The 27,432-nt window shown below is 37.1% G+C and overlaps 1 protein-coding gene across 3 annotated transcripts in view; it reads left to right on the plus strand.

Annotated features, from left to right (window-relative positions):
* Positions 1 to 1,119: 1,119 nt before the first annotated feature.
* Positions 1,120 to 27,432, plus strand: part of LOC133515450 (phospholipid-transporting ATPase IF) — a 36,927-nt gene continuing 10,614 nt past the window's right edge. Inside the window, exons 1-7 of one of the 3 annotated variants that reach the window (XM_061847997.1) lie at positions 1,120 to 1,395; positions 11,550 to 11,742; positions 18,921 to 19,046; positions 22,449 to 22,670; positions 23,424 to 23,603; positions 25,287 to 25,601; positions 26,941 to 27,188. In XM_061847997.1, coding sequence (XP_061703981.1) covers positions 1,306 to 1,395; positions 11,550 to 11,742; positions 18,921 to 19,046; positions 22,449 to 22,670; positions 23,424 to 23,603; positions 25,287 to 25,601; positions 26,941 to 27,188 — 1,374 coding nt within the window. In that variant the 5' untranslated portion in view covers positions 1,120 to 1,305. Of the gene's footprint in view, positions 1,396 to 5,899; positions 6,110 to 11,549; positions 11,743 to 18,920; positions 19,047 to 22,448; positions 22,671 to 23,423; positions 23,604 to 25,286; positions 25,602 to 26,940; positions 27,189 to 27,432 lie in introns of those variants that run through there. The other 2 variants (XM_061847999.1, XM_061847998.1) reach the window with 2 other exon arrangements.

The raw sequence follows: 27,432 nt of genomic DNA on the forward strand, positions 1-27,432 counted from the left end.
TTATCATTATACTCATTATCCGAAGAAAAATTTCAATAGCGCGATTCGGATTTTTACTAGACCGAATAGCGCCATCTAGCGTTCGATTTGTAAACAAGACAAATATTGTACGAGCCGGAGGGCCTACCGCCAACACCGAAGTTCACAAATTGTGTGTATCTTTTACTTTCACCCTAATCATTAGTGATCAAGAGCGATCTTGCATATTCGAGCCATAGAGAGAATGGTCTTTGCAGTGCAATTCAGGATTCTTATTACATGTAACAACGTCATCTGCCTTTCAATTGGTTATATAAATAAACTGTTATATGCAACATTGACATAAATGTATTGAAATTTAAATAATTTATTACATATCACATAGCAGGTACAGGTGTTCTTAAATATAAGGCTATTCATGTGACACCCTGTTAGGGCACAGCAACATAGTTCCACATAGGGCTACATACTAATCTATTCTAATTGTACATATTATTTACATGTATTCCTAATAATTAATTAATTAATTTACATATTAAAATATCTGTCTGACATACACATACTAATTAAAGATTTACAATCACATGCACACAAAAGAGATATTATGTATCTTCAAAAAGTTTTCTCATACTATAGTAGCATTTATTTAACAGGAATGGTTTTAGTTTCTTGCTAAACAGGCTTAGTTTATCCTCGTTTTTTATGTTATTTGGGAGGTGGTTATATGTTTTTATTGACATGTAGTGTGGGCTAGATGTGACCAATTTCAGTTTAGAAAAAGGAAGTTTAAGTTTATTTAAATTGCGGTCATTTCTTTTAGGTAGTGTTTCAGGAGAGTATAATTCACTATGTTTTCTTACAAATTTGCTGGTCTCTAGAATATATATTGAGGTAGGGGTGAGTATTTTATATTTTATACTGAATATGATACATGTACTATGATATGCAAACCTAAAAGAGATACTGATATATGGGACTGAGATATATGGGATTGCATGTAAATTATGATGTATGTAATAATAAATACAACATTCCAAAAAGTGATTGTGCTCATTTTAAAGATCAGTTTCTCTACTGCAAAAGTTACCATACTTAATAGTTAAGTTGGTTTTATGGTAGGTAGGTAAACAAACCTATCTATTTGCTAGGAAATATCTAATTCATACTAAAATTCCTAATAAACCAATCATAAGTACGTCATCTCTGATACTGTATTGAAGGTTTGCGATATGGAGATAAGATATTAGCTATCAGCTCAGTCCGTTCGTTTACACTGACAGGGTCAGCCATATTTGTTTTTTTTTTCTTTTTAAATATGCGTGGTAAATGACAATGGCCAGAGCAACAGCCAATTGGCTTGTGTGGTTTTTTGTGTTGGTGAATACGATTATTGGATATGTGTTTAAGCGTTGTTTGGTGAGTACTTTTAAATTGTTTATGGTCTTTTAACCTACTGAGGGCTTACCCCGTATACAAAGTTCGTAAATTGCGGGCATCTTTTTCTTTTACTCCAATTAAGGCGTAATTTGAGTGACAGTGAAAGATGCCCGCAACTTGCGAACTTCGGTGTTCGGGGTAGGCCCTCTGTTATGGGAGAAAGCGGTGATGCTGATGGTGATGGGTGAATCTACTTTTTTTTAACTGTCACTATGCTAGGGGAGGAACGGCCATTTAAATGCTGTTCCTGATTTAATGGTATTTTAATTTACCAAACATGCATTGTTGTGATAGATTTAAGCAATTTCTAAAATGGGCCATCTACTAAGTATACCTCTAGTATTAGTAGAATGTGATAAAACATTTCTTATAAAAAACTGTGCCACTATTGTCACCTCTAAGTTTTGTGTATTAGTATACAGACGCCCGGCATACATAATCGGCAATAATAAACGCAAACATCAAAACGCTCAGACACATAATTTCTTTCTCATTCCGTTCCCAAAATTTCGTTGTGATGGTGTTGAAGTTTTGGAGAAGGAAAATGTCGAGAACCAAACCTCGATTTCTGTTATTTTTATGCAGGATTTTTCGACTAAGCTGAAGTTGTCCTTATCGCACTAATTTCAGGAGCCGCCCCCGTCAGCGCGACGGAGATACTTATTTACCTAAAATTCTCAAATTTGAGAAGGTACCAGCTGGTATTCCCTCTTAATACAACCGCGAGACGTAGGTTTTATGTGCTATGAAACGAGTTAAAGAAATGTTTAATATAGGTAGCAAAGAGAATTTGAAATAACTCGCCATCGCTCGAAACGATACCGCCATACCTTTAGCCTTTGATCTATTAGATGGCGCCACTTTTTGATATTTAACAAATTTAACACATAGTGAAAAAATAATGTTTAAAGTCAAATGGCGTTCTAAAAGTTCTAATAATGTGTCGAAATATGGCAGTAAATTTACTGTGGCTACAAAGTTCGACAATCCATCTCTATTTGAAATTCTCTTTGATCATTTTTGAAAAAAACGCGAGCAGCGACATGGCCATGACTTGTGATAGTTGTGGCGTCGAGTTATAAAAACATAGTGGTGATGATATATTGCGTGCTGAATTATTTTGTAGGGGAAAATATAAGTTTTAATTTTTTTAGTACAACATGTAAGTTAACTGATTTAAGGAAGGAAGTGGTGGGCAAACTTTCTCTACAGGAGGCCAGAACATTTAAAAAATCTGAGGAGGGCCAGAATTGCATTTTGGTTTGAAATCGTTAAGTTGCGAGCCTGATACTGTAGAAAAATAATGATTTGGCGCGTCAAAAAAAAACATATTTTTTTCCGTTCTCTTTTAAAAGGTAAGCATTTGACCTCAATCTCACCTGATGCTAAATGCCGCTGCAATCTAGGATGGAACATCTTCCTTGTCGTATCCTCATTGCTGAGGGCCGTGACGACTGTCGACACTTCACCAGTGCTCTCCAAGCCGCTCTATCTAGGGCCCGGTGCATGCTAGACTGAAATGTGGTTTTTATCTCTGAAGTTATTCTGTCCACCCAACGCATGGCCATACGTCCATCCCTACGCTTCCTTGGCATGCAGCCAGTGATTATGAGCTTTTCCAGACTATCTGGACCTGTCCAGAGGGTGGAACATGCTTACCTAAAAGATGTCTATTCACTGTCGATTTAAAAACCCAAGTTATATTGGACTGGGAATAGATTTGCAGGAAGTGAATTCCACTCCTTAGTCGTTTGCGTTCTTTTACTTTTTCGTAATCAAAATGACAGGATACCGAATATGCTCTTAAACGGATTACCATTATTTTTGATACACTACACTTTATATATGTTGGACAAAAGCGGGCTAGTTACAAAAAGCCATCGACCGACATTGTTATCTTCAACTTACGTTTTAATTAATTTACTTCCTATCATAATCTCAACTCAGATAACGCTGCAAATATATTTAATTATATAATTACAATATATACGTTCTTTGTCGATAATATGTCTGATAGCTACAATACAATCGCAAATTAGGTAAATATACGTACACTCACGAGGATAATGCCCCTCGGTCTTCAACAACTATTTTTTGATAAAGTAATAAGTAAAGATAATAATAATAAAATGCTTTATTGCACAGTACAAAAAAAAAATGGTACAAAGTATGTAAAGGTATAAAAATATGTAGGTTTCCGAGGCCTTATGGCCTTTCCAGACAGGGACAATTTTCGCCCAATCTGATTAAATTGCCTGATTGATTCAGGTGATGTGGACGCGAAAATGAAACTGGCCCGCTGATTAAATTTTAAGATTTTGACCTATCAAATAGAGATGCGGACGCAAGAATGACAATACCTTTTGATGCCAATAGTGGACGCTAGTATGCGCGTTTAGGGGCAAGTTTTTTATTTAGAGCGCTCGAATCTCACTATAGATCTAAAATTGGTGATTACATTGTGTACGTGGGGACGCTACATAAGATTGACGCCATTTTTTTCTCCTGATCAAATCAGCCGATTTGATCATCCCGTCTGGACTAGCCCACAATCACTCCGAAAGAAAAAATATCCTCCCTCTAACTTTTGAACAATGGGTCAAAAAAATTAAATTAAAATCGTGAAATAAAATGAAATGAAATTATACATAATATAAATAGGGGAGACTCGGGTCAATTAAAACGTGGGACATTTGGCACAAGCTCGATAATTCCAAAACGGATCGTGAAAACCGTGGAGTCCCAAGAGGAAAATTTTCGGCATTCATAAAAGCATCTGCTAACAAAACTCCCTTTTGCTTATTTATTTATCAATGCTAACACGGTCTAAATAATGTATGAGGTCGCTTTAGATTATTTTTAGTCCCGAAAATAACATTGGATTTCTTAGATTTTAAAATTTAATTTAATGTAACCTCAATTCTCCCTTTTTTCGAAGGCTGACATGTATTTTTAATTTCTTCAATTATATTTTATTCAAAAGAAAAGGGATGTCAATGTTGTTAATAAATGCGTGACACCAACACGTGTAACGGAAGACGAGAGAGGACATTTTTATGATATGCCTACAGGGTGACAAAGAAGATTGTTAACCAACGGATGAAAGGCACTCATTTCTGTTACCGTAGTTTGGCCAATAGTCCGAGACTGTAATGGTGCCATTTATCCGAGTTATCTACACTACTTGTTACTTTAATTTCGAATACGAGGAAAGTAAAATACACGTGTATTAAAATATATGTCTAAGCATGGACTAATTAAGTAGATTAATTAGTCCATGGTCTAAGTATGAGCTTACATAGTACTTCTTAAGGTTACTTACAATTTAGGTATCGTTATGTATGAAATGGGGAGTTAAATATCAAAATGGAAACTGTCCAACAAATCCATCGTATTCGCTCGTACTTTGCCGTACATGTATTGGTGCGAGCGAAACGTACGTTAACTAAATGACATCATTAAAATACCATTTTGATGTCAGTGTACCTTCGAATAGGCCTGTCCGTTTATTAAGTGATATTTCGTCCAATTGATCTTCATTAACAGCTTAACTAATTATCAATGCGTTTAAATAATAAACGAAGCGGCTAGCCGAAACTGATGCTTTAAAATCTGGCCTCGTTTCCACGCGTGGATGTTTCAAGTTTCAAACTAGTTTATATTACAGGGGAAAAATATACATCGAGAGCGTGCATTTTCTCCAATTATAAAACTGTAATGAAAAAAAAAATGTTACGTGTAATGTCTAACTTTCCAACGGTGGTATGGGGTCTTAGTTTTATAAAAAGGGGGGGGGGGTCCTCTAGTAACTGATAGGAACTATATTATCTACTATAGTGCTTATATAAGATAAGCGCTTAATGCTTACTCACATTACATACATCGATATTCGCAGGAACAGTCTCATGCAAAAGTCAAGTCAACTCATCATGTTGTCCGGCATAACGTCCCGCTTTGTCTTTTGCCATAAGGATGCCTTGTCAGGTTATTCGTATAAAGATATTAGCAAATCTCGTCCTCATGGCAAGTGACAAAGTGAGACGTTTTGCCGGCCGCGGTCACATATATATTTTATTACGTTGTCCTATACTTTGTCCGATCTGGGGGCCGATTTTTCAATTTCGAATTTATAATATCTCCATTACTAGGCATGTAAATTCTACTAATAGAATTGAAAACGAGTGATCAAACCACTACATTCCCAATTTCTATCGCTCATATTTGAAAAATAGTATTAGTTTTCCACAGATTTTATAGTGACGAAATCGAAATTCAAAAATCGCCCCCCTGGCCTAGTGGGTAGTGACCCTGCCTTCTACCTATGAAGCCGATGGTCCTGGGTTCGAATCCCGGTAAGGGCATTAATTTGTGTGATGAGCACAGATATTTGTTCCTGAGTCATGGGTGTTTTCTATATATTGAAATATTTGTATATTATATAAAATATAATATTTATTTATTATATTTATTAAATCTATCTGAATGTATTTCAAACATAAAACCATAAAAAAACTAGCCCTAACTACGAATCCGCCCTGTAGTACTACCCTTTGAACACCTGTGGCCCTTCACACGCCACCCGATGCACTGGCAATGACATTGGGCGCAGTCCTCGACGCTCGCGCCACGTGCTAAGATGCCTCGGCGGCCGATATTTGTACGATAGTTCGCCTACAGTTGGGAACACATGAAGGTAAAAGATAACTGCATTAAAATTTTCGTTTTCTTGTTTTTTTTCCCCATAATGTGACGGAGTGGAGCTTTGTATGAGGTGAAATTTTGGTTTTAAATTTTCTTAAGTAAAATGGAGCTACAGCTAGAAAGACATACGACAGCACTCGACTTTTTAGGGTTCCGTAGTCAACTAGGAACCCTTATAGTTTCGCCATGTCCGTCTGTCTGTCTGACTGTCCGAGGCTTTGCTCCGTGGTCGTTAGTGCTGGAAAAATGATATTTAGCAAAAAATGGATTTAATAAAGCGTAGTATACAATTTTTCTCTTTATATTCTTACAAGTATTTTAGGTAGGTAAGTACCTAATATTGTTAAGTCTACAAATTCTTCAAAGAACTTGAAAATATTTAATTTGATATAAGTAATAATCTTATAATATATAAAAATTACATTTAATGGGAAACATACAGCACATAATAAAACAAAATGGTAAAAACTAATCTAAATTAAAATATATCTAAATAAGGCCCCCGCGGCATTGTGCCAAAGATGCTGGCAGCATTCCCTCGCTGAATGGCAATACTTATGCGCTGCGAGAGAAAGCTGCCAGCTCTCTGGTCACCGGTAGAGTCTATGAGCCTTTTATTTATTTCCTTAAATAGTATCTTGGCGCTTTGACCCCACGGCCCTAGTGTCTCGACTCCAAACGCCACAAAGTGGTATTGGGGGCCGAGACTTCGATATTTGGAAACCTTTTTATGGGTTGATAAAGTTATTTGGCATTATTCATGTAAATAAGCTAAAATTTAAGATAAAAATTTGCTTATTTTACTCATTCTATTCTTATTTAATATTTAATTTGTCTAAAACAGTTTCATTGGCTGTATGAGTAAAGCCGTTGACTATTGGCAGTTTTAGAAAGAAAGAGTAAAAATTAGAAAAGTAAGAGGCAATCCCCCTAATTTTATATTCATTATTGCGCTCATGTACGAGTATGATGCATTATGTCTAGGACTTATTGTCATACTTTACTTTTTCATGCTTTAATGAACTAAATCATTTTAAAATTACTGCAGTTTGCTAAAATATGTGTTTTATTCATCTATATAGCAATCTCAATGTTTTTCGCTATGGGATATTTATCTTTAGACATGCAAAGTCTCCGATTGCAAGTATTAAGTCTGTTAATTTAATTAGGTAATGATTATGCAAATTTGCCTATTTGTTTAACTCGGGTGAAAGGTACAGTTTCATTCCTAGGTTAAGACTTTAAGCTCCAGTTTACCTTATTGTGACGGAAGAGTAACTACGGAACCCTACACTGAGCATGGATCGACATGCTCTTGACGGTTTTTTATTTATTTATTTATATATTTGATAGAAGACATTGATTGACGACCGGTCTAGCCTAGTGGGTAGTGACGTTGCCTATGAAGCCGATGGTTCTGGATTGGAATCCCGGTAAGGGCATTTGTTTGTGTGATGAACACAGATGTTTGTTCCTGAGTCTTGGCTGTTTTCTATGTATTTGTATATTATATATATTGTTGTCTGAGTACCCACAACACAAGCCTTCTTAAGCTAACTGTGGGGCTTAGTAAATCTGTGTAAGAATGTCCTATGTTAACGGCACCAATCATGCGACATTTAAGAGATAATTTAAAGTACTTATTATTGATATTTCACCGACACCTGTAAAATTTCTACTGCTTTACGCTTTAAAAGTTGAATGTCCAATTTGTCCTTTATGTTTTCTATGTATTTAAGGAAAGCTGCTGGTTTCTTGCTCCAGTCATGGGATGTATGGCGCCATTCATTTTCAAACTAACAAATATCAATGAAAAATTAAACTTAAGCAGCACTTTGGCTCTTGTTTATGGTAAAATGTTGTCAGCGATTAAAAACTGATGGTAAATACTTGTTTTACAGGATTTGTTCATACTTACCATGCCATTACTGGTGCCTGTTCAATTATAGGGGTGTTTACTATATAACATTTATTTATTTATTGATACAAGCGGGACAAAGTACAAGACAACGAAAACAATTTTGACCCAACTAAAATGAAGTTTTTGGAGTCTTTAAAACTCGACTCGGTTAATAGGGTTGTTTCCATCTACGAATCTTAGGGCAGAATTGTATCCCAATAAATTCTTTTGGATTATATGAACATGTTAAACTACTTTTAGGGGACCTGTAATGACCATATTTTTGTAAATATTGAATTTCAAATATCTGGTGGCACACGTCACGTGACCAAACTCGAAACTACTATAATCTATATGTTTTTTTTTCTTTTGGAGCGATTATTTCCGAAAATATTAACATTATCAAAAAATGGCTTTCGGAGACCCTTATTCGTTTTGAAAGACCTATCCAACGATACCCCGCTATATTGGGTCGATGTTAAAAAAAAAACAAACAAAATCATTTCGTATGGGAGGTGCAGCATTAATAGTAGCGGATGAAACAACGCGCCAAAAGTATCTGATAATAAATAATAAATATTATAGGACATTATTACACAAATCGACTGTCCCACAGTAAGCTCAATAAGGCTTGTGTTGAGGGTACTTAGACAACGATATATATAATATACAAATATTTATAATTACTTAAATACATAGAAAACATCCATGACTCAGGAACAAATATCCATGCTCATCACACGAATAAATGCCCTTACCAGGATTTGAACCCGGGACCATCAGCTTCGTAGGCAGAGTCACTACCCACTAGATATCCCGGATAACTTATCCAAATATAGATAAATCTCTAAAATTTTCTTCAGTCTTGATTGTTCTAGATATAAAACCATCACTGACTGTTTGTTAAGTTATTACAGAATGGTAGATACTTTTGAGACCTTGTTTGATCCGCTACTTTTGATGCTGACTGTACCAGGAGGTACCCAATAACTAGGTGACAACGATGAAACCCTAAAAATGTCCCCTGCGCCATTTAAAATGTAGAACAGTAACTGGGATCTCAATAAGCGCTGGTGGCCTAGCGGTAAGAGCGTGCGACTTGCAATCCGGAGGTCGCGGGTTCAAACCCCGGCTCGTACCAATGAGTTTTTCGGAACTTATGTACGAAATATCATTCGATATTTACCAGTCGCTTTTCGGTGAAGGAAAACATCGTGAGGAAACCGGACTGATCCCAACAAGGCCTATTTTACCCTCTGGGTTGGAAGGTCAGATGGCAGTCGCTTTCGTAAAAACTAGTGCCTACGCCAAATCTTGGGATTAGTTGTCAAGCGGACCCCAGGCTCCCATGAGCCGTGGCAAAATGCCGGGACAACGCGAGGAAGAAGAAGAACAGTAACTGGGATCAAGAGGGTGGACACTATTAGACGGCTATATATAGGCGTCGTAAACCCATTGTTAACCGACTTCAATTTCATAGAAAGAGGAGGTGCTGTATTCGGTTGTGGCTATTTTATTTATTTATATGGTGTCACGAAGTAGTGTCTAGCCTAGTGTTAACCCGCCCCCAGTACTAGAAACTACAAATTAAACTTTTAACGAATAGATCGCTTATTTTGGCCAGTGCTATAAAGAGACTCTCTTTAAATAATCTATATGTTTGTCGGGCGTTTGTTGCAGGCAATTTCAGTTAATCATTCATTCCTTAGCAAGTAAAAAAGTTGCGTAATAATCTTTTTAATACAGTTGCTCAAAAAGTGCTATTTTACGTAGCTGTTTAGCGTGCGGAATGTTGGATTTCGCGAACTAGTGCTTTTTACGTTTCCACGTGTTCCAATTCATGACTACTTATTGATGAGTGTTGATGTTAGTTTCTTTTAAAAGTCGTAATCAACATAAAAACCTACTTTTAATGTAAAAATAATAAATTTAAGCATATTTCATATATTATTACTTACCTCTTCATCATTATAATACGTTTATTTTTTAATATTGAATATTGAAAAACCGTTTTTAATAAGTTATCTGAATGGAACGGAATAGCTGCCAAAACGCCTGTCAAAGCAGAGGCGTTTTTTCTTACCGCAAGAATGTTTTAAGTTTCCAAAGGCAACATTCGATATTGTTTTCATACAATTTAAGTATACGATACACAAATAATCGTAAATAACGATACTTAGGTAATAATAGTATAATATTTTATATTTACAATTGTTTCTGTCTTATAGTACATGCATAAAAAGAAGTATACTTGTTGTTTTTCTTATTTTTACGCAACTTTATTAAAAAACGTCGTTCGCTACACGTGCGGAAATGTCATTCTTCACTCGTCCCGAGTCTTGCCACTCGCCTACGGCTCGTGGTAAGATATCTCGGTACTCGTGAATTAATGACATACTTTCCGCACTAGCATCGAAATGTATAAATTACGTAACTATATCGAATATTTAAAGGCATGTGTACTGTAAAATGATGTGCGATACATGTACGAATAGGAATTTCCTATTTTTCGCACTCGTATTCATAAATGTACTAGGTATTCTACTATTGTGACAAAATGTTTTGTCATGGCATATGACTGCCTAATCGTTACTATTGTTTCAACACTGGAAATATATTTTATGTATGAGTATGAAATTAATAATATTTTCAGTGAAAGCGTGAATTGACTGCTCTTGAGTTACATGTAAGGGTCTCTACAGATCGATAATTGCATGCGATTTGCGATACATTGCTGATGTGCAACGAATTCTATCGATCAATCACATGCCGTAATGTATCAAAAATCGCATGCGATACCTCACCGACGAGGTTTGTAGAGGCCCTAAATATGTAAAGAAGATCAATTCAAACGTACATTTTGACATCAAAATGATATCTTAATGATTTTATTTACTTATCAGTCGTGCGTGCATTCCTCTCGTACTTGTTCGTATCTACATGTACATAGATATTGGGGCGAGCGAGACGCACGGGTGGATGAAATCAAAATTACAATATTAAGATTCACTAGACTTAGATCGACCGGGATATAAACCGTGATTACCTTTTACATTGTTTTTGAGCTCCCAATATTATAGTATATATAACAATCCCGATTATATATAAGAAACAATATAAAAGGTAATCACGGTTTATTTTATATCCCGGTCGATCTAAGTCTAGTGAAACTAACCGCGAATCATTCAAGACTGTTATTATTAAATAAATAAAAAATAAAATAAATAAATAAATATTATAGGACATTATTACACAAATTGACTAAGTTCCACAGTAAGCTCAATAAGGCTTGTGTTGAGGGTACTTAGACAACGATATATGTAATATATAAATATTTATAAATACTTAAATACATAGAAAACACCCATGACTCAGGAACAAATATCCATGCTCATCACACGAATACAGATAGATTTTTATATTATTAATATTTCATCTTGATGTATAAATGTAAATTTGATTTAGCATCTAGGTTGGTTTTCAAAGGACGTACGATGAATTGCGTCATTCTCATCATCTCTTCTTCCCCCAGGGCAACAAAGTATCGTCAGCATCAGAGACCCGGCTGATCGAGGTGGGCGCGGCGGCGGACGGCAAGAAGCACAACAAAATCAAGACCTCCCGCTACACGCTGCTTATGTTCATACCGCAGAACCTCGCTGAGCAGTTTAGAAGAATTGTCAACTTCTACTTCCTCGTCGTCACGTTTATAGCCATAGTTATTGGTGAGTGGATAGATAGATAGATAGAATACTCTTTATTGGCACACCTCAGTAAAAGATACAGCTTAAAGAAAAACAATTGATTAGTGATAGAGGCAGACAACAGGCGGTCTTATCGCTAAAGAGCGATCTCTTCCAGACAAACTTTGGGTAGCGGAAACAAAAACAATTAATCAAAAAGAGTAGGTATTGCAAAAAAAAACATTATGAAGCGTACTTTCATATACACAATTTAGGTCAATAAACATATGCGTATAAGAAAATAAAATAGACATACATAAACATACATACTAAATATATCGGACACAAACCAAAATATACCAACATATAACAGCAACATATCAACCACAGAATAAGAAATAACTATGTATTTCAAACACTAAGGGAGAGATAGGTAATGTTCTTTAAGTAGTTTTTTGAATACAGCAAGAGATTGAGCGCGTCTAATGTTTGGAGGTAAGGAGTTCCAGAGTCGAACTGCTTGAAAGGTAAGAGATTTGTGAAGAAGTGGATCATACCATACATACTTATACATACCTACGCAGATCTTTAGTTAACAGTAAGTACCTACCTAATGTAATTCAGCAAGAAACATAAACCAATCAAGACGTTATTGCTCATGTCCATACTGGAGAACCTTGCTGAGCAGTTTAGAAGAATTATCAACTTTTACTTCCTCGTCGTTACGTTTATAGCCCTCGTTATTGGTGAGTGGGTCATACGTACACAGTTTTGTATCTTCGTTAATGCTCTTGTTCATAATATAGGAACTTCAGGAGGGTTATCAACTTTTGCTGTTTCGTCTCATTAATTAGCCCTAAGTTAATTAATAGCCGTAAGATGGCCCTAAGCACACAGTTTGGTACCTTAAGTTATTAGGTAAGTAGATCTAATTCATACGCAGCTCAATTCAGTTCAGGAGGATGGTCAACCTTCACTTGTAGTTTATCGACCGAGCGATGGATAGTTAGGGGAAAACTAGGAATGCACTTATATGTTGACGACCGGTTTGGCCTAGTGGGTAGTGACCCTGCCTACGAAGCTGATGGTCCCGGGTTCAAATCCTGGTAAGGGCATTTATTCGTGTGATGAGCATGGATATTTGTTCCTGAGTCATGGGTGTTTTCTATGTATTTAAGTATTTTATACATATTTATATATTATATATATCGTTGTCTAAGTACCCTCAATACAAGCCTTATTGAGCTTACTGTGGGACTTAGTCAATTTGTGTAATAATGTCCTATAATATTTATTTATTTAATGTTTGTAAGTTCCGTGGTTGTTAGACGATATTTCATCATTCATCTTCAACCAATGTTTTTGAAATTTTGCAGCAACGGGACGTAGTTTAAATCAAACAATTTTTTTGTTCGAACATGAGATAAGTGGGTAATTGGGAATGTAGATCAGCTTGAAGGGGAATTTGAAGAATCAAAAGGGTGTAGCAGGATAGCCTAGGAAAAATTGCCCCCAGCGATTTTGGGCCGAAACTGTAATCAAACGATGCCTTTTGGGGAGGTTATACTCTGCACAAAGTTTCATCCCTCTGTTACCCCCTGGGGGTGAAAAAAACCCGATTAACCCCAAAACTGTTTTAATTATTTTTTCCTAAACTATGAAAGTGACGAATTTCAAATTTCGTACAAATATTAATAAGACTAAAAGCTATGTGCTAAAAAAATATTAACCCCCTAACCATTGAAATTCTTGTAAAAAAAACAAAAATAAAAAAAGAATCAACCTGTATATCAAGTTTGGCTCATGGTACCACACCATTTTTTTTTTCAAAAATGAACCAGTTTATATTCTACATGATACAAAAGTTTCATGGACCTACTCCAGAAGGAACATTGCGAAATTAATATGTATTGGCTCTTTGGTGCGTACTATTCATTGAACTCCCACTAAGAGCCTTGCATTATTAATAAACAATGGCTTGCGATCGGACCGCTGGCGCTGCTCGTGCCCGATTTGAAAAAGGTGGGGATAAAGAAGTATGAATCAAACTCATTTGTACATGGATCTCAAGTTTGGCTCATGGTACACACACCATTTTTTTTTTCAAAAATGTACCAATTTATATTCTATATTATATAAAAGTTTCATGGGCCTACTCCAGAAGGAACATTGCGAAATTAAAATAAACGTACTATTTCGTAGCTACTAATCATTATACTCGTATCATGCTTAATACGCAACGTCTCGGACCCGAAAACAAAATAATTTAAAAAAACCGGCCAAGAGCATGTCGGGCCACGCTCAGTGTAGGGTTCCGTAGTTACTCTTCCGTCACAATAAGCTAAACTGGAGCTTAAAGTATAGTAAATTGTTAACCAAGGGATGAAACGGTACCTTTCGCGTGAGTTAAACAAATAGGCAAATTTGCATAATCAGTACCTAATTAAAGTATGTCTTTTTACTATGAAGGGGAAACTTTTTGCGATAACTCAAAAACAGCTAAACTGATCATGTCCGCTATAGTTTTCATTTAATGTCTTTCTTAAGCTCTACTTCCACGATTTTTTAAATTTTTTTTGGACCTATGGTTCAAAAGTTAGAGGGGGGGGACACATTTTTTTTTCTTTCGGAGCGATTATCTCCGAATATATTCACTTAATCAAAAAATGTTTGTTGAAGACCCCTATTAGCTTTGAAATACCTTTCCAACGATACCCCACACTGTGGGATTGAAGCAAAAAACAAAAATTCACCCCCACTTTAAGTGTAGGGGAGGTACCCTCAAAAAAAAAAAATTTAGATTTTATTGTACGACTTTGTCGGCTTTATTGGTTTATATATCCATGCCAAATTTCAGCATTCTAGCACTAACGATCACGGAGCAAAGCCTCGGACAGACAGACAGACAGACAGGCAGGCGGACATGGCGAAACTATAAGGGTTCCTAGTTGACTACGGAACCCTAAAAATGTTTTTATAAATACAAATGAGTTTGATTCATACTTCTTTATCCCCACCTTTTTCAAATCGGGCACGAGCAGCGCCAGCGGTCCGATCGCAAGCCATTGTTTATTAATAATGCAAGGCTCTTAGTGGGAGTTCAATGAATAGTACGCACCAAAGAGCCAATACATATTAATTTCGCAATGTTCCTTCTGGAGTAGGTCCATGAAACTTTTGTATCATGTAGAATATAAACTGGTTCATTTTTGAAAAAAAAAATGGTGTGGTACCATGAGCCAAACTTGATATACAGGTTGATTCTTTTTTTATTTTTGTTTTTTTTACAAGAATTTCAATGGTTAGGGGGTTAATATTTTTTTAGCACATAGCTTTTAGTCTTATTAATATTTGTACGAAATTTGAAATTCGTCACTTTCATAGTTTAGGAAAAAATAATTAAAACAGTTTTGGGGTTAATCGGGTGTTTTTCACCCCCAGGGGGTAACAGAGGGATGAAACTTTGTGCAGAGTATAACCTCCCCAAAAGGCATCGTTTGATTACAGTTTCGGCCCAAAATCGCTGGGGGCAATTTTTCCTAGGCTATCCTGCTACACCCTTTACTCTGTTTGGAACGAACTAGGTACTACGTAGGGTGAAAAGCGGTAATTTTCCCCGTCACGTACTTCGTATATAATCAATACTAAGGTGCATAAATAAATAAGTACTTACTTCGTAGACAAGTAGTACAGTCACGTCTGAAAATATCGATACGAAAAATGTGCAAAAATATGTATACACTACCTTAATACATGGGCAATAAAGTCGTGGATATATATTTATGGCACTTTTTTCGTATCGAAATTTTCAGACGTGACCGTACATAACGGAAGTTTACTTATAAATGTACGTAAATAAGTGTGAAGTCATATTTAGGTAAGTGATAATTCCCTCACAAAGAATCGTGGATACGACAAATCTTTCGCAGTGCGTGCAGTCAAACTGTGGAATGAGCTGCCTATTCCGCTCAGACAAGCACAATCGGTTGCGTCGAAGGTTAGGTTGAAGAAGCTGTGGTTATTTGACTGCTAAATAATTTTCATTTTCTAGTGTATAGTATAATTACTAATTATTTTCCACTTTTTTCATTCTTTTTTTTAAGTTTAATTTCCCTATTACTTTTTTGTGTAATATATGTATGTTAATCCTATAAATTTTGTATGTATTTGTATCCTCTACTTTCTGGTACCTTGTTGTACATTCAACCAATTTGAATCCTAGGGCACTATAGAACCTTGTCGCTTTAACTACTCTATACATGACATGCATCACTCAATAAGCACTGTCGCTGTCGTAGAAGTGATTATGATTTGACATGGTTCTATAGTGGCCAAGGAATCAAATTGGTTGACCGTACATGTTGCTGCATTTGTCACCCTCTCCTCACTCTCTTCTCTCATCTACTCAAAGGTTAACTGGAAGAGATCCCTTGAAGGGATAAGTTCGCCTTTGTACTTAGCCTTTCCTAATTGTAAGTTCCTTTTATTGTGTGTTTTTGTACAATAAAGAGTTACTACTACTACTAAATTCAACTCAGATAAGCACACTTAAAATTTCTTAAGATAAAAATGGTAGGTTATTGAAATTTACACTCTTATCAAGGTTTTTCCCAGAATTAACTAATCCATATAAATGCCAAAGATATCCTATATTAGTATCTTTTGTATTGGCTTACCACGACCGTGAGTTGAGACGCAATAGACGAAACACTCCGCATCATTTTCAATTTCTACACTTCTTCTTTCTTGTTTAAGGGCTTCTATTACAACACTGTACTATTGTAATAAGCAGAGATCGGACAAATTTGCGTCATTGCTCGCAATAATGTGGACATGACTCCAAAATTAATCAAATATGTAATCATTTAATTAATTTCTTACTTGACTTAAATTTTAATTCCTAGTCAATAAATACAAAAGTTTGTTAAAGTATAGATTTATTAAGAAAATAATCAGTATTTTTTCCAAATTTTCTGCAGTCAAGTCAGTCTATTTCTTTTTACATCAAAAATATACTTAAGTGCTGAAAAACTCCGCTCGCACTCCACTGATGTTAATGGGGCAAACTTAAGTAGTTTTATACGAATATTATTATTCCAGTATAATTCAGAGTTTATTTTCTGTTCTAACGTGGGCGATAACCTCAAAATCGGGATAAACTAAACAAAGAACAGAAAATATATATATAAAACTACTTAAGTTTGCCCCATTAACATCAGTGGAGGGCGAGCGAAGTTTTTCAGCACTTAAGTATATTTTTGATGTAAAAAGAAATAGACTGACTGCAGAAATTTTGGAAAAAATACTGATTATTTTCGTTAATAAATCTATACTTTAACAAACTTTTGTATTTATTGACTAGGAATTAAAATTTAAGTCAAGTAAGAAATTAATTAAATGATTACATATTTGATTAATTTTGGAGTCATGTCCACATTATTGCGAGCAATGACGCAAATTTGTCCGATCTCTGGTAATAAGTCAGCTAGGTACAATTATTAATAGCTCTGTAATCAATGCCCAATAACTTATATATTAATTATAATTATAATTATCTGGCTTTCTTCATTGACATAACTACAATGAAACGGAGACTCTGCTTCTAAAATTAGTTTAAGAAATATTTTAACTAAAATACCCAAATGATTTTGTATTTCTCTTTTATAAGTATGTAGTTTAAAGCATGACACAATATGGCAGACAGTAGAAGGTCTCCGCGATACAGGCCTGGCCTCGCCTAGTGCGGAGACCTCTGCAATTTCTGTACACGCACTGTTATTCGTATGCGTATGTGCTATTTTTAATACCCACTGTTCACTAATCTCTGTGTAACCTTCGGTCTCCATCATCAGACCAGCTTGATAGCGACATAACATTGAATAACATCTGGGGGCACGGTAGTGCCCCCGCCAAGACGAGCTTGAACTTGACTTAAAACTAAGCAGTTTGCTCAAGTACCCAGAGTCCATACTAACTTGGTCCATAAAAAATGGTACAAAGCAGAAAGTATAACATTAAAAAAATTCGCGTTATGAATATGAACACATATTAAATAACATTTATAAGGATAACCGGGTCTGTACCAAATTTATTTTATTACCTTACCGACGTTTCGACACAGGTTTCACAGGTCGTGGTCGCGACTAACTGATGTCCCAGCAAAATGTCAAAACAGAGATTTGTGTAACTACCCGACGAAAAGTCTATAAATAAGTTAAGTCACATTTGCAAACCACATATTTGTATGTTAATTATTGTCAATAGTCCGACACACACAATATCCACCGATACATCCAAAGATAGATCCCTTTGGCTTTAACTTCTGGATCACTGGTTCACGTTCTTTTTCATAGACTTTTTGTCGGGTAGTTACACAAATCTGTTTTGATATTTTGCTGGGACATCAGTTAGCCGCGACCAGTGAAACCTGTGTCGACACGTCGGTAAATAAAGGTAATAAAATAAATTCGCTACATTGTTTTAATATACAGCATGAAGGTGCCACGAGACGTCATATTTTCATAAAAAAATTACAGCTTATGATGGTAATATTCCGACACTGTAGAAGCCCTCAGCATTGTTGCCAATTGCTTGAAAAAGTTTCAAAATGCCAGAACATGTTTCCAAGTGGTTATGGTTAAGCAGCATACAGAGAATCGATGCGCCACCTGTTGTTCCCACGTTACGTGCTTATTATAATTGACCGTTCCGTTTTTCACATTCCCACGCTGCCAGCTATGGAACTTTATGGTTTTTCATCAAACGACCTGTATGAAGGGCTAGTGCAACTTGAACGAGGGAGGCAATCATTGAAATGACATTCACGACGATGGTCCTTAAAACGAATTTGAATGTCGGGAAGCAGTTTCAATTTTTGCGAAAGTGATTCTATGCCCGGTGTTGCTCCGAAATGAGAATCCATCGTTTAAAAACCCACGACTTGGCCCCTTGTTTACCATTAACAATCTTGACATGTCTTTTTATTGACAAACGCTTTTTAAAAACCACAGTTACTACCTATTCCGCTTACCTTCTTTCTAAAATGCTAAAAATCAAATCATACGGGGCCGTTAAATGATGACTCGCGTTAGAACGGGTCCGGGACGGGGCATCCGTCACTTCGTTCGTCACACCTGTCATAGAAAATGAAGTGTCGGTTGTATTGGCCCTAACCCGGGTCATTCTAGCGTGAGTCATCCTTCAATGTAACCTTTTTACAGACAGCCCGGTGTCACCGCTGACGAGCATCGCGCCACTTAGTTTCATGGTGATGGTAACTGCCGTCAAGAACGGTTACGAAGACTGGCTGCGTCATAAAGCTGATGGCCGAGTCAACAACCAGATAGGTAAGCGATCTGTGCTTTAAGGACTCTGTGAGCGTTTTCATATCATCCGATCCGATTTGGCATGTCGGATGGAAGTAAAATGTGAGACATATGTGTTTTTCTGTATTTATTTATTTTCATATATGTGACCGCGGCTGGCAAAACGTCCCACTTTGTCGCTTGCCATAAGGACGAGATTTGCTTTTATCTTTATACGAATAAACTGTCCAGGCGTCTTTATGGGCCATTTTGCCGACCGCGGTTACATATAATAAATCATTTAAAAACGATAGATAACGCATGAAAGGCGGACTTGACGCCATATGGCACTCTCCTGCAGAGGCGGCGTTAGGCGTGCGCGACGTGGGCCTCCGCCTACGGCCTCGCGGTCCGAGGGGCCTCGCGCCTCAAATAAGTATATCTCGGACACAACGTAAAAATGTTTGTCATTTCTTGCGCCACCAGAGGGCCTCGCTAAATGTACCTTGCCCACATAAAATTTTGGTCTTGCCCCGCCACTGCTCTCCTGCAGCTGTTTTTCTCATAGGTGCCTTCCGACAATCGATATCGGAAAGACACTTCGGTCGGACTCATAATATTTGTTTATGTGCGTATGTGTAGGCATAATATTCGCGGTAGAGTGCGTGGTGCGTGGCTGCTAAAGACGGCGTGGATCCTGTAAAACAAGTATTTACCATCACTTTTTAATCGCTGGCAACTTTTTACTATAAACAAGAGCCAAAGAGCTGCTTATGTTTAATTTTTCATTGATATTTGTTTGTTTGAAAATGAATGACGCCATAGATCCCATGACTGGAGCAAAATACTACAGTTTTATTTGGTTAATAATATTGAAACCAACTGCAGCTTTCATTAAATACAAAAAAAATCATAAAGGACGAATTGGACATTTAACTTAAAGCGTAAAGCGGTAGAAATTTTACAGCTGTCGGTGAAATATCAAAAATACTCCAAATTTTCTCTTAAATGTCCCATGATTGGTGCTGTTAACATATCTATGGACGGGCCTTACGGACATTGAGAACGGTGTGCTAGTTCAGTGGTGTCACTCACGAATTCGAGCCAATCGTACATTCTAACGCAACTAGTTGCGACCAATCGCGTGCGTGATGCAACTCATCAATCAATCGCGTTGTGGTGATAGACTGCACGATTGGCCCCACTCTGTTTGTCCGTAAGGCTCGTCCTTAGATATAAGTCTATAGACGTGGCGTGGATATTGGATGTCGGATACGACCATAAAGAAGTAAAACGTTAAAAAGCGCTTTTTTAATATTTTGATATATTTCATTATTCTTTGCTATTCAGAAGAAAGCGTTAATGCAGAAATTAAACGACTTGACGCCATATTATATTTTCTAGCAGCTGTTTTTCTTCAAGGATAATACGATATGTGATATCGGATCAGACAATGTGCAAAACGCTCTAAGGCTGCCTTTCCACTGAAGAGAAGATAAGAGGAGATGTGCGGAAACTAACCAGTTACATTGGTTCTCATCTCCGCTGGATTACTTACAACTGCATTCTGATCTCCTCAGGGGCAAGGCAGCCTAACGGTAGCGGCTTAGGGAGGCCCACCACCCTAAGGGTTATTTTTTTCACTTTTAATTGATTTCGAAAATTGACATATGTGAAGTTTGACTAAAAAACCGGGCAAGTGCGAGTCGGACTCGCGCACGAAGGGTTCCGAACCATTATTTATAAAAACGGCAAAAAAATTATGTTTGTTGTATGGAAGCCCCCGTTAAATATTTATTTTATTCTGTTTTTAGTATTTGTTGTTATAGCGGCAACAGAAATACATGATCTGTGAAAATTTTAACTGTTTAGCTATCACGGTTCATGAGATACAGCCTGACGGACGGACAGACGGACGGACAGCGAAGTCTCAGTAATAGGGTCCCTTTTGACCCTTTGGGTACGGAACCCTAAAAAGTACAGTGGGCGATAAAAGATTGAATAGGAAATGAAACTCTCAACAAAGACTTATTCCAAATCTTAGATTACCCTTGACATCATTCAGCCGTGATAAATCTTTATCTAGCAAGCTATGATGAAGCATTATATGATTTAGAAGGTCATTTCAAAGATTAGATATATCTTTTGTACTGCACCTCAACCCCACCCATGCTAGGGCAGGATAAATATTAAAATTAACTTAACCTATAAAGAAAATAATATTACTAACACTTTCAAAATTAAAACTCAACCTACATGTTTTCCAGTCCATTGTCCACATATTCTTTGATGTTTTTTTTTTTTAATACTACGTCGGTGGCAATCAAGCATACGGCCCGCCTGATGGTAAGCAGTCTCCGTAGCCTATGTACGCCTGCAACTCCAGAGGATTTACATGCGCGTTGCCGACCCTAAACCCGCCCCCCCCCCCCGTTGAGCTCAAAAAAAAAAGAATAAAAAAAAAAGCGGCCAAGTGCGAGTCGGACTCGCCAATGAAGGGTTCCGTACCATTTATGACGTATTAAAAAAAACTACTTACTAAATCTGGTTCAAAGCAATTTTCGGTGGAAGTTTGCATGGTAATGAAGCTGATGGTCCCGGGTTCGAATCCTGGTAAGGGCATGTATTTGTGTGATGAGCATGGATATTTGTTCCTGAGTCATGGGTGTTTTCTATGTATTTAAGTATTTATATATTATATATATCGTTGTCTAAGTACCTCAACACAAGCCTTATTGAGCTTACTGTGGGACTTAGTCAATTTGTGTAATAATGTCCTATAATATTTATTTATTTATTTATTTATTTATTTATTTTAATGTATATCATATATATTTTTTTAGATTTTTCATTCTGTTATTTTAGAAGTTACAGGGGGGGGGGGGGGACACATTTTTTCACTTTGGAAGTGTCTCTCGCGCAAACTATTCAGTTTAGAAAAAAATGATATTAGAAACCTAAGTATCATTTTTGAAGACCTATCCCTAGATACCCCACACGTATGGGTTTGATGAAAAAAGATTTTTTGAGTTTCAGTTCTAAGTATGGGGAACCCCCAAAATTTATTGCTTTTTTTCTATTTTTGTGTAAAAATCCTAATGCGGTTCATAGAATACATCTACTTACCAAGTTTGAACAATATAGCCCTTATAGTTTCGGAAAAAAGTGGCGGTGACATAATCGGACAGACAGACGGACATGACGAATCTATAAGGGTTCCGTTTTTTGCCATTTGGCTACGGAACCCTAAAAAATATTAATTAATTATTTTTTAGCTTTTTAATAAAAGTCGTGTTTTTCTCTTCAGTTAGTATGTGACTAGGTAGTTATTATAGATTTTCATCGACATGAATGTGGTCTCTTGATTATTTTGGGTTTGGCTGTTCGAATTTGCAACAGTTTATGGTAATCTTAGGCTTTGTACTAATCATAATCCTTTTCCAGTTGAAATACTCCACCGCGGCGTAATCAAAGAGGTCCGTAATTCCTCCATCGCACCTGGCACTTTGGTACGAGTGAAGCGGGGCAAAGAGGTCCCGGCAGACTTAGTGCTACTGTGTGCAGAGGGGGAGAGGGGAAAATGCTTCGTCACAACAGCGAATTTGGATGGCGAGACCAATCTGAAGACGTTGAGGGTACCACCTCCGCTAGTGGGGTATACTCCTGGTGAGTTTTGGCTGTGACACCTTAAATATGTGTTTTATAATGTAACTGTTGTATGGTTATGAGCGGAATGAAGCAAAGAAGTCCCGGCAGACTTGAACTACTGTGTGCAGAGGGAGAGAGGGGAAAGTGCTTCGTCACCGCGGTGAATTTGGATGGAGAAACGTTGAGGCTACCACCTCTTCTGCGGTATAACCCTGCTGAATTTTGGCGGTGTCTTGCGTATTAGTGCAATAAAAAGGTGTGAGCGGCTGAAATACAGCTGTGCTATGGTTTACTGTAGGAATTTTAAATAAGGTACATATTCAACTATCTATAGTCTACGCAGATGTTTCGAGGCTTCTTAAGTTTTGTTCTTACGCTGTTTTTCTCATAGTAGTTAATAGCTTTACGAGTATTTGGAATTAAGTTATCCTGGTTACAGTTTGTATCCTTGTTCTGTCTCGTTTTGGATTTTTTTCATATTTATTCAGGTACTTTTAAATAAATTTTTTTAATTTTTATTTTGTTGAGGCTTCTGGGATTAATAACTCTGCCATACCATCGACCATATCGTCAACCATAATAACTAACATCTCATGAACAGTTTGATTCGGAAGACTGCGGGTCACTTCTGGATGATATTAGCTCAGGACCAGGACAAGTGGCGTACTAAAAAAGAGACATTTAATGCTCAGCAGTGGGCGATAAAGGGCAACTATCATGATCGTAATGATGATGTCTGATTAAAGACTCATCTTCATTGTCTTTCTACAGACGTCCTGCCTCAAGGCATGCGGATCGAGATCCCCAACCCGGTGGCAGACCTGTACACGTTCTACGGCCGCCTGGAGATCCCCAGTATGGAGAGCCTGCCCCTCACCACCGATAACCTGATGCTGCGGGGATCCAGGGTCAAGAATACGGAGTGGGCTATTGGGTGTGCGGTGTATACAGGTTAGAGTTTTATGCCACTATTTCTTTGAAGTCACCGTGACTGTAGGTCCTTCCGAACATAGCTCGCTGAGCACTGAGCGGACGGCTGTGCGTGTATTTTTAGTTAGTTTTCACAAAAAAAAAAGAATCCATAAGTTCGATCAAAAATAAACTTCCTGCTTCGCACAGCTAAACTGTGGAATGAACTGTCGCTTGCGGTATTTTCGGACCGATATGACCTTCAAACCTTCAAAAGAGCGTACTCCCATTTTAAAGTCCGGAAAGCACTTACAAACCCTCTGGTGTTGCAGGTGTCCATGGGCGGCGGTAATCGCTTACCATCAGGTGATCCGTCTGCTCGTTTGCGTCCTGTATAATAAAAAAAAAGATGCATGTTTAGGGCATGCTCCCATCTGGTTTTATAATACCGATTGGCGGATTTTATTTCATACAAAACTGGTTCCGGAAGCATGCCGATAATCATACGTATCATACGTCTTATCTCATATAAACAATAGAAGTGTATATAACGTACATAATGTACCTACTTGTGGAGATAAGACGAAAATACGATATCCAGTTTGGGCTTTTTAGATATCATGTGCTATTGCGAAATACTCTACGTACGGTCACGTCTGAAAATATCGATACGAAAAAGTGCCAAAAATATGTATACACGATTTTATTGCCCATATATCGTAGTGTATACATATTTTTGGCACATTTTTTGTACCGATATTTTCAGACGTGACTGTACAGTGTGTTGAGCAATTTAGGGTTCAAGCTAAATTAACTTGAACCCTAAATGGCTGACTAGAATCGTACTTACATCTACCACCATTGACCAATCAGGCAATCACATGGACTATTAATTTTAACTTAAAGAACAAATTTCTGGATACAAGAGAAGTCATATTGCGATTATTGCGTCATTTTATATGTACAGATGTAGTGAATAATCCTTTCCCTTTGTGTTTTCCCGGAAACGTTTGTATCTATCATGCTACTTCAGTCAACCTCAGCGGCGGTATTATGGTTCCATTTTTATCACTTGTCACTGTGCCCGTCACTTTCGCGCTTACATACTTGTTAGAACGTGACAGGTATGGTGACAAATGATAAAGAGTCGACCATCTTAGCCCTACAGTACTTATGTACTGAGACGGACTGAAATAGAATGACACGTTCGTACATTTTCGTGAAAATACGATGAGAAAGGATTTTTCACTACATCTGTAAAGGAAACAACTGACGGTTTTTGGGAATTTCTACAGTTTTTTCAATAAATATTTACAATACAAGTAAAAATAAGTGAATAAAATGTAACGCTTCACCGAATCCGTTGCTATGTAAAAGTGTTGACTATGTTAGTAGAAACTTTAGTGGCTTATGATCTACCTAACTTACTAACTTTATGTGTGATTGATTCTGTTTATTTTAGAATTATAGAAAAGCAAAAATAATTAGCGAAAAACGAAAATCTAAATTTCGTTATCTGCCTCTCTAATACACGAATAAGAAGAGCGATATAGACAGATATCGAAATTTAGATTTTCGTTTTTCTCGGTAAGCCCTCAGCCTATCATATCATCTAACGCAATGGACGATTTTTAAATTGGTTTCTTTTCATTCTCAGTGATAACTGATAACTCAATTGGTACGGTTTTACATGTACTTAAGAATTTACAACGTCATCCATTTCAGGTGAAGAAACGAAACTGGCGCTCAACTCAAAATACGCCGGCAACAAATTCTCCTCCTGCGAGCTCGCAGTCAACGGTTTCCTCGTGGTTTTCATAGTGATCCTCGTCCTCGAGGTCTTTATCAGCTTCGGCCTGAAGATGTACAATGACATCCACTATCAGAACAGGGATCTGTACCTGGGCCCGAGCCTGTATAGCGGGTCGGCGGCTGTCACGGTCAGAGGGGTACTGCAGGATATATTTTCGTTCTTACTGCTGTATTATTACATCATTCCGATGGCGCTGTATGTGACTATAGAGCTGTATAAGTTTACTGGTGAGTGGATTTTAATGTTTATTGGGATTGTCTTTAAACACTCTTAGTTTGTGTCTATCAGTAACTCTACAATGTACAATATTTCCTGTCAAATATCAAAAGTTCGACCAAATTCGGAATGATATCAAGAGTCATTTCGAAGTATTTACTGTACTGTGCCAGTGCCGCATTTTATCTCATTTAGTTATTTATCTCATTTCTATAGAAATTTAGAAATAATGTAAGATTGCGTAAATTATTTGCTTTTGTAACAGTATATTCCAAGATATAATCACCCAACGTATCTCCTGAATAGGGAGCGTGCATGAACTGTAGGAGGCAGCACAGGAGCTGTCAGATTTTTGGCGCGAAGCGTAAATGTGATGTTTATTGTTCCGATGTAGCCCACAAGATGGCAGAACCTCTATGCACAAGAAAACACTTGACGTGTAAATGTGCCTGTTTATAGTTACGATTCAGACCACAAGATGGCAGACCCTCCAACGCGCACGGTCCCTATACGGCTTTCCGTACAGTCTAGTCTGACAGGACAGGGCTCGTACATTTCATGCCGTTGACGCAAAAATAACGTAATTTTAACAGTATACTATACTTTTCGTAGCATAATTATGTCGCCCCGATCTATTGGTTTCTCGTTTGGCGTCGATCGATGCACGATTGACATAGGCTTATTTATCATTGCGAAAACATGCATAAGTATAGCGACAAAAGATAATTAATCTTGCTTAGTATTAATAAAAGGAATGGTATCAGATAATATTAATTAAAGTTTATCTTCAATAACGAAAACGTATGATTTATGATAACAATATATCATATCATTACTACTTCCTTGTATTGCAGAAATTATTTTTAATTTTAATTAAACTAATTTTACGGGTTTTAGTCATCTTTTGATTTTCAAGCACCAACTGTTTCGTTGACACCGTTGCGTTGTTTGCACTTCTACGAGGATACTACACGACCGCTTTGCCATATATACTTGGTCCCCAATTCCCCATTTCCCTTCCTGGCTATTAACATCATGGAAAATACTCTACACAATTTATTGTACTTATATTAACCATAGCTGTATGCCCTTTAGTTTGACTTTTATCGATTTACTTATTGATTATTTTAATCTTCTTTCGTTTTAATTCCGCCCAAATACATCGCAGAGTTAGACCAAGATAAGTCTGCAGCGATTTTGATAGCACAGACTGTGCGAGTGTTATAAGTGAACGGCTAGATAATTAGATGTTATTTCATAAATTTTAAACGTCATAAAAATAACACTTGCATAGGCTGCGCCATCTAAAACGCTGCAGACTTATTTTGGTCTAACTTTAGTTCTTTTCAGGTGCACTTTTCATCGGCTGGGATGAAGAGCTCCGGTGCGAGGAGACCGGCAAGCCAGCCATCGCCAACACCTCGGACCTCAACGAGGAACTGGGGCAGGTCGAGATACTCTTCTCCGACAAGACGGGAACGCTCACCAAGAACATCATGGTGTTCAAGGCCTGCTCTATCAAAGGGATTATTTATGAGGAGCGGGATAAGCTGCTATACGATACTGGGAGGTTTGAAGAACCCGTGGATACTAGGCAGGTCAGATACACTTGATATGTTGACTTTATATTGTAAGGAACATTACCAAGAACATACATACATAGAATAAAATAGGATAGAATAGAATATCATTTATTTCAGTATAAGTACACAGTTATACAATACATATAGAGAAAGAAACAGAAAAAATGACTTATAACTAACTTGTACACTGTATATAATTATACCGAAAAAAGTGAACACTCAGCATAATGCCAGGTCCTACTGAAGTAGTACGCTGACG

The sequence above is a fragment of the Cydia pomonella genome, chromosome 2 (assembly GCF_033807575.1).
Source record: "Cydia pomonella isolate Wapato2018A chromosome 2, ilCydPomo1, whole genome shotgun sequence".
Lineage (NCBI taxonomy): Eukaryota > Metazoa > Arthropoda > Insecta > Lepidoptera > Tortricidae > Cydia > Cydia pomonella.